This window comes from Cyprinodon tularosa, unplaced genomic scaffold (genome assembly GCF_016077235.1).
Source record: "Cyprinodon tularosa strain WSP-4 unplaced genomic scaffold, ASM1607723v1 ctg201, whole genome shotgun sequence".
NCBI lineage: Eukaryota > Metazoa > Chordata > Actinopteri > Cyprinodontiformes > Cyprinodontidae > Cyprinodon > Cyprinodon tularosa.
This window is the reverse complement of record NW_024038739.1, coordinates 313,493-321,726: the sequence shown is the minus strand read 5'-3', so window position 1 is coordinate 321,726 and position 8,234 is coordinate 313,493. Positions and strand designations below refer to the sequence as shown.

The window sequence follows — 8,234 nt, the reverse complement described above, 5'->3', positions numbered from 1 at the left end:
TGCTTCCCTCGTGCTGTTGATTTATTTGGCCGACGTCCGCCTCTGCTTTTTGGTCGCTTTGTTTTGAATAGATTAGCTTGTCGCCAGCTGAGCTAACCGGAGTCGGGATGGAAGAGGACCCGGAGACCGGGAATTCCTCTCGGGCGGAGAGGAAAGCGTTGGAAAAAGCCAAAATATTGCAACGCGAAAGAGAGAGAATGGTTTTCCGGCTGGTAAGGGGGAAAAAAAATAGTTTGAGCCGTTTCGCATTGGGAGGCTGGTGTAGGAGTCGGGGTTTTTAAATCGGTCTTGTTCAGCCGGTAAAGCCGAGGCTGTTCTGAATTGCTCCACAGGTCGGACGGGCTCTGAAGAAACCCGAATCCGAACGATCAGAGGAAGAGGCCGCGGCGCTGCTGCTGCACAGAGAGGCCGTGGAGGAGCTCTGCAGGAGGCAAATCCGTAGAAATGTGCTGAAGAGGAAGCAGGAGGAGGTGAGGGACTAGATCCAGGCACAATTAGAATAATAGGTTCCCAACAAACAAATGGAGAAACAAAACTTTTTTTCCTTTCAAATTTCTCCTGCAAGTTAGAAATATCTGGCTTAAATGGCCTCTACAATAATCAGGTAAAAGTTAAAGCCATTAAAATACTTGATTGCGGCTAAGTAAGGCACCATACAATACATCAAACTGCAGAATTTAAACAGCAGATTGCTGCTTAAAGGAAAATAGCATTCTAGTAAAAGTTCCAAATGCCTTTCACTCAGCTTAGATTCTAACATGTGGATCCTAGTGACTGCGCAAAGAGCATATATGCCCTCTTTAGTGTCTTCTTTGTGTAGATAAATCTGTCTGTAGCATATTTATCTTAATGCACTGTTTGCAGGTATTCGATGATGCCAATGAGTTGAAAGGTAAAGTCAAGCAGCTGGCTGCAGCAGTAAAGCAAGCCAATCACCTAGTTGTTTACACTGGAGCTGGAATCAGCACAGTAAGCCAGACTCTATCTGTTTCCATGTTCTTTAAATGTTTCACAGAAGTAACAATGGCTTTGATTGTAGGCAGCCTCTATCCCAGACTACAGAGGTCCTAACGGTGTGTGGACACAGCTGCAGAAGGGCCAGGCCATAAGGTGAGCTTTATCTGCTGATGTAAACTGAAGGCACTTTTTAGAGATCTAGAGAGCTTAATGTGTTTTTTTCTTTTTGTTTCTCTGACAGTTCATCAGACTTGAGTAAAGCGGAGCCCACTGTAACTCACATGTGTATCAGGGAGCTACATAAGGAGAAGCTGGTATTTTAAAGGCCAACCGATGATGTGTTAGAATTGTTCACTTTGTTCGCGCAGCTTCTGAATGTTCTCCTTTTTCCACCCAGGTGAAACATGTCGTTTCTCAGAACTGTGATGGACTTCACCTGCGAAGCGGTCTGCCTCGCTCAGCCCTCTCTGAGCTCCATGGGAACATGTTCATTGAGGTTACACTTATCCACCCATGCTTTAATTCTTTTTTTTTTTCTCTTAAAACTAAAATTATTTAAAATTTCCTGTCACATAGTTTTTTTTTGTTTGTTTTTTTACTATTTCTTCAGTTTATTATGTCCCAAAATAAATGTTTCCATTTTTTATGAAATGCAATACATATAAAAGTTCCATGTAATAAAAAAAAAGTACCATATAATAATATACCACTAAATATCCCAGTAGCATCTATTTAATACCTCATTTAACAATTAAATGTGCCATTAAATTAGGAAATGTATAATTAATACTTATAGTTGCAATTAAACTAGCTTTTGAATTATGATTATTGAGCAACCAGCCTCTTTATCCCTAGTCAAATCTGAAATATTCAATAAGCTCTTAAAGGAGCAAGCTCAGTGTCGGTCAGTGGGCGGGGCTAATGCTGGTCCTGTCTCAGGTCTGTGGCATCGTCTTCCTCACTGGATGACAGTTGGCATCCTGTGCCCTTTAATCCTGACATGTTTGATACTAACGGACATTAAGTCTAGTGCTGCCAATAAACAAACACACTTCAGTGAGGTTTGTTTTATTTTGTTCTATTATTTTCATTATGCTGAAAACACCTCAGTATTCATATGCTAAATAAGGTATAAAATATGTATAAAAGTAAGAAAACCATCCTAAAGGTTGATTTTTCTTTCCATATTATGTAGCATTGTCCATTAGTTTGCAGAGGGAGTCCCGACTCAGAGGCTAATGCGCTATGGGTGGCTATGGCATAGAAAAGTTAGGAAACCCAGCTTTACTCTTATTAACCATAGGCTACATTCAGTCTGTTTGAATCTACGAACCTGAATAACCTTTCATGGAAAGTTGATATATGATACTTTAATACAGATTTTATTTTCAAATATTCAGTGTGGACTCCACCATCTCTATTTCCAGGTGTGCACTGGCTGTTCTCCTGTCAGGGAGTTTGTACGTTTATTTGACGTGACGGAGCGGACTTCACTGCACCGCCACGGCACAGGCCGCAGATGCAGCCAATGTGGCAGCGAGCTGAGAGACACGATTGTGCACTTTGGGGAGAGAGGAACCCTGGAACAGCCTCTGAACTGGAAAGGAGCAGCAGAAGCTGCCACAGAGGCCGATGTTATACTCTGCTTAGGCTCCAGTCTGAAGGTGGGCTTCCTAGAGTGACGGTCTGCTCTGAGGTGACACTTGTACTGGCGATAAGATAGGACAGCTTAGTGAGCAGATTTTTATTAGGTGATACAGCTGCAGTATTTATACTATTCCCACTTTGCTGGTCCTGAATTATCTCTGTTATCCAGAAAGGATCAAATCTGCTTCCGTGTTACATAAACATGTTTGACGTGTTACTAAATGGATCTTTTTTGCTCCTCATCAAACAGGTGCTAAAGAAATACCCTTGTTTATGGTCCATGAATAGACCTGCAAACAAGCGGCCTAAACTCTACATTGTGAATCTCCAGGTACGGATAAAGGCCTGTTTTGTGCTTAACATGCATGTCTTGCTGATTTGTGTTAGACCTTAGGTTTCTGTTTCTGCTTTAGTGGACACCAAAGGATGATCTGGCTGTACTGAAAATTCACGGCAAGTGTGACAATGTCATGAGTCTGCTCATGGAGGAGTTGAACATTCAGATTCCTAAATACAGCAGGTATGGATTGTTTAGGAAATACATTGTTGTTCTGTCCAGAAATGAATGGTGCTGATGTAAAACCCACTAACCATTTACACTAAACCCTTTGTAAATGTAAACAAACGTTCACACCCCTTCAACTGGTTCTCATTCCAACATAAATTTCAATGGTTGTTAATGTGGATTACACTTATGGAGTCAGTTTTTGATTAATGAAGTTGGAGGGATATTTAAATCAGTTTTTGTTATCTAAAGAAGTTGGTGAGAACCAGTTAGAACCAGCTTCACTGTCCCACAGTAAAACAGTTCTGTAGAGAAGAGGAAAAACTTTTCTTGACCAAAAACTGCAAACTTTCAGCACCCACTCTGCCAACCATGGAACAAATAAAAATAGTTAGGACGAAGGCAAAACTAAATATAGAAGATGATATAAACCCTCTAAGCTACTCATTTGAGTTGCTTCCTTCAGGGAGATGGTTCTACCTTCCTTTATTTTTAAGAAATGGGACAGAACTTCCTTTATACCATAAGTGATTAAAATATTAATTAGTAAAAAGGAACCATAAATTAAACATCTTAATGTCATGTTTCTATGTCTTTAATCTAAATCCCTGCTAAAATCACACTCCAAACTAATTTCCCTGCAGGGACAAATCAAGCTATCCACAGCTGCAGTTCTCTAGGGGATGTTTCTGTCAGCTTTAAACTCCTAGAAGCTGAAAACTTTTTCTGGTTTCTTTTAGCAAAACAGCTCTATTTCTAGGGATGGGAATCGAAAACCGGTTCCTGTTAAGAACCGGTTCCGTATTTTCCGATTCCATGGCATCGATTGGCAGCTCACTGAACGATTCTTTTTTCGATTCCCGCAGCACCAGAGCCTAGAGCGCCGGCTCTGGGGAGCACGACTTACGTCACGTTTTTTACGTAAGTTACGCAAGTTACGCAAGTTGGAAGAACTATTCGAGGAGGAAGACAACGAGCTGCGGTCACTTTGTGAATCAAAGCCCCGTCTTTCCTTAGCCCAGAGGGTAGATCAGGAAATCCAGCTCTATAAAAGCTTGCCCTCCATCCCCTGCAGGGATAGCGCCACACTGTGGTGGTGGAACAAGCAAGATACGCTGCCCTTGCTATCTGACTGGCTGAAAACTACCTCTGTGTGCAGGCTTCCTCCACCCCATCTGAGAGGGTGTTCTCCACGGCTGGAGACACCATAAGCCCTGAAAGATCCTGTATCCTTCCAGAAAAAGCAGATATGCTCATCTTTCTGCAAAAGAACTGTTAATTTTTCCTACTACTGTTTTATAATTAGTATTTTTTGTTATTTAAAATAGGTTATTATCCCATCATTTGTTATTAGACATTGTTGGTTATTAAGTTTGTTCTTGTATATTTATTTTTCATTTAAACACAGATGTTACTCCAGTTTCACATTTCCTGTGGACATCTTGATCTTGTTGAGTTTGTAAGATTGTGCAATAGTTAAGTAAACAAAGTTGATTCTGATAATCAAACTGTTTGTTCTCCTTTTTCCCCCAAATTGGAATCGAAAAAAGAATCGATAAAGAATCGAATCATTTCATAGAATCGAAAAGGGAATCGGAATCGTGAAAATCTTTTCAATTCCCAACCCTATCTATTTCCATCAGTTTTGTTTGGCAGCCTTAGAGAAAAAAGGCTATTCTAACATCTAGATACGATGTGGTCCATTGTAGCTCTGGCTGGATGTTTTGTGTTGATTGGAGCCGCTAATGTTCTCTTTTTCTCAAATATTGCACTGCATTAAGATCCATCCCTCTTCTCATCAACTCTGACCAGTTTCCCCAATCCAAATGAAGACATTCAGGATGTTTTCTGCTTTATCTGCCCTCAGGATATTATTTCAAGTTCAAACTAGGTCTCCTTTGACCAGAGCGCCCTCTTTGCAATTTTTCATAACCTATATAGGGGAAACGGGGAACAAGTCAGACTGGATTTCATTTGGCTTTCTTTAATGGGGACTTTCTTCTTGCCTACTATTGGTTGTCCTGTCAACAGATTAATCCATCGGAGCTGTGGGATTATTCTGGGATAATACTGTTCAGTTCAATAACAATGTGTTGGTTGATGAGTATATGTGCTATGTCCTATGCATGTATACAAAAAGGAAGAAATGGTCGGGTTGGTGCAAAACTTCATGATAATGATCAGAGTGCTTATCAGATTAGCCTGTGGGGGGGAAATGTCTGGAAGCTGGATTGGGATGGTTTTGTAAATTTGCTTGTGCCGACCTGGAGGTAAAAGTCTGAATAGCTTGGATTTTTTCTAAACCCTATAGCCGTACTTGGTCAAGATGGAGGGAAGGTTGGTTGGATTATTCTCTCTGTTAACTAAGTGTTTGTACTTTGGACGGGTCCTGTTGTGTGAATGAGACAAACCACACCGTGATGGATGAACACAGTGGTGCAGAAGATGAATAGCCCCTCCTGTGGAAACCCTGCAGGAAGTTTCTAAGTGCATTGACCATTTTAGGTCCCCAGAAAGGGTGGTTCCTATAAGAACCAGGATTAATCCAAAGCACATTCTTATAACCTATACATTTACACATTAACTTTTTCCTTGACCTTTATGCTCTGATCCTTGGCTTTCATGTTTTACTAATGTTCTATAACCAGCGTCTGGATTTATACTGGGATTAATGTACACACAGGTGAACCATTTACAAATTGGATGCCATTGAAAGGCAGTTGATAGATTTTATTTTGAGAAAACCAGACTTAATAGGGACTGAATAGAAATGCACTGTGCAATGTAGATAGCTTTTTTTTTTTTGCTTATCATTGTCCTTAAGCTCTAAAATGTGTTTATATTCATCAATCCCAGTGAAATTCATTCATTTTGAGATTTTTAACATGGAAAAGGATCATGAATGAGTTTAAACGCATGTCTATATAAAGGTTAGAATTTGGTAAAAAGAAAAAAAATTATGGCTTCACTGATTGTCACCCTGCTTTTCTTGTGTGAAATTTTCTCATCAGAGCAGAGGACCCGATCTTCAATCTAGCTACACCTCTAGGCCCAGAGGAGATCCAAAGCCATACGCGTGAAGTCTTGGTGGCCCCTGATGAGCAGGCAGGCCCCACAGCCAAGAATGAACAACCTTTGGAGGAAACCACTTCTTTGCAAGGCGGCTGGTTCGGTCGAGGCTACAGCAAAGGCAGGAGAGCAAAAAAAAAAAAGCTTCATAACTGAGGGATATATGGAGAAGCTGAAGCAGTCAGGTGCTACCAGTGATTATTATTATTCCTGTCTTATTGATGAGGAAAGACATGCAGCTGTTGCTGCTGGTATTGATAAACACACATGAGCATCATGCATATGAGTGAGGGCATTAACAGAAGGCTCTTTGCACTGTTATATTATTGAGCATTTATTCATTAGAAAAACTCCTGTTGTGCAGTAGATTTATTTTTATACTACCTTGTTTATGGCAGCTACCAGATCTGGTTAAATCATTGCTACTCTCTAAGTTACTTCAGCTGCTGTAAGATTAAAAGGCAGATGAATTATTTAATAAAACAGAGTTTAAACAGTTTGTAAATGGTGAAATCTCCTAAAATTACTGAAAAGAGGCAAGAGAAAAAGCTTTTTTTTACATCAATACACAGAACCTTAATTTAGTCTGAGTAGATAATTTTGGAAAAGATTTACTTTTTGCTATCAGTATCCTTCAAATGCATGCATTACAACATGTTTGCTTTTCCTTCATGCTTTTGATTTAATAATGCTATCTGCTGATTGAGATTGGCTAGATGAAGGCTATTCTCCTTCTAGAACTGCCATACAAAGTATGCATTACCTTAGTATTCATATATAAAAACTATGATTATGTGCAAAAGTCAGATTTTTTTTTTTTTCCAATGGAACGTTCCAGAAAAAGCAAATCAGCATAAAATGTGAGTTTTGTGCGGTTGATTTTCTACATTTTAAATATATTTGTTTATTTTTTTAAAGTTGTATAAGAAGCTGTGCTATAGTTTATTTTTTACGAAACTGGTGTTTATTTGTGGTGTTTTAGTTTACTTCCATGGCAGTGATTCAAACCTACCATCACTTTCACTGGTTAGGTTCGGAAGCCTTTTAATTTACTATGGTTGATTTACTTTTTTCTTTTTTGGTTTACTGAGGTTTAGGAAAAGATCTGAGTTTGACATTAAACAACTAAATTAAATATTTTTTCTCAGGAAGATGTGATGTAAAAACTTTTCATTGTATTTTGTAAAGCATTTGTTTATCACACAATAAATCATTAGACATGTTTACTGTATTTCCTCCTGCTTTAATAACACCAGAGGTGCTACTGTATCTGAAATGTTTTATTTATTTTGATATTTTGATGCTCAAATGTTTTTTTTTTTCCTGTTGTTCGAAAGTAAAAAATCTTCACACAGGAATGTTTGTAACATTAGGATATGTACCAGCCTGAACTGTATGTATTAAAATGTAATGTCCTAATGGTTCATTTCTGCTGTGTAGTGTTTAACTACATTTGTTTTTGTTCTTTTCCCTCTCACTGGGGAGGATATTTAAATGCTTTACAAAAATCACAATATTAAAGGCTCTTGATGCTTATTTGAGTTTATTGTAATTTTTTTTTTTTTCTAAATTTTATCTTGGCCTATTCTAGATGGACATTATTGGCTTGTTGGTATCAATAGATGATTGTAGAAATTTGTGACATACAGATCAAAGTGCAAATTATATGTGCTACAATTTCCTATTACAATTTGTCCTTGAAGCATAATTCTACATAAACGTTATTTTAGTTTCCACTATACTACTTAGTGACTGATTGCTATAAGACTGATTACTATAATTAAAAAATAAAAATGGCATGTGTTGTAATTCCAGACCAAATTTACCAGTAGGCCAGGGTGTGGCCAGTGTTTTTTAATGGTGCCACAGAAAGAAAAAAAAAAACATTCAGGGATAATACTCATTGTTAGATACTGGTAAATGAAAGTTGATTTTACCACTGATAACTGAAGCTAAAAGTGCAACAACTTAATTATTAGTTCTCCATAAAATAATATTGATCCATTAGTGATTTCTGTTCCAGCTCATATAATTCATTTGCTTATTTTTGTCACTT

At 38.4% G+C, this 8,234-nt stretch overlaps 1 protein-coding gene across 1 annotated transcript; it reads left to right on the top strand.

The window, feature by feature from the left end:
- Window positions 1–33: 33 nt before the first annotated feature.
- sirt7 (sirtuin 7) lies at window positions 34–8,062 on the top strand. The gene is made up of 10 exons (XM_038284702.1): window positions 34–212; window positions 333–470; window positions 865–969; window positions 1,040–1,110; window positions 1,199–1,271; window positions 1,355–1,453; window positions 2,385–2,621; window positions 2,855–2,935; window positions 3,018–3,124; window positions 6,121–8,062. Exons 1-10 carry the CDS (start codon window positions 108–110, stop codon window positions 6,332–6,334), a joined length of 1,230 nt encoding a protein of 409 aa, XP_038140630.1. The 5' UTR covers window positions 34–107; the 3' UTR covers window positions 6,335–8,062.
- Window positions 8,063–8,234: the final 172 nt, after the last annotated feature.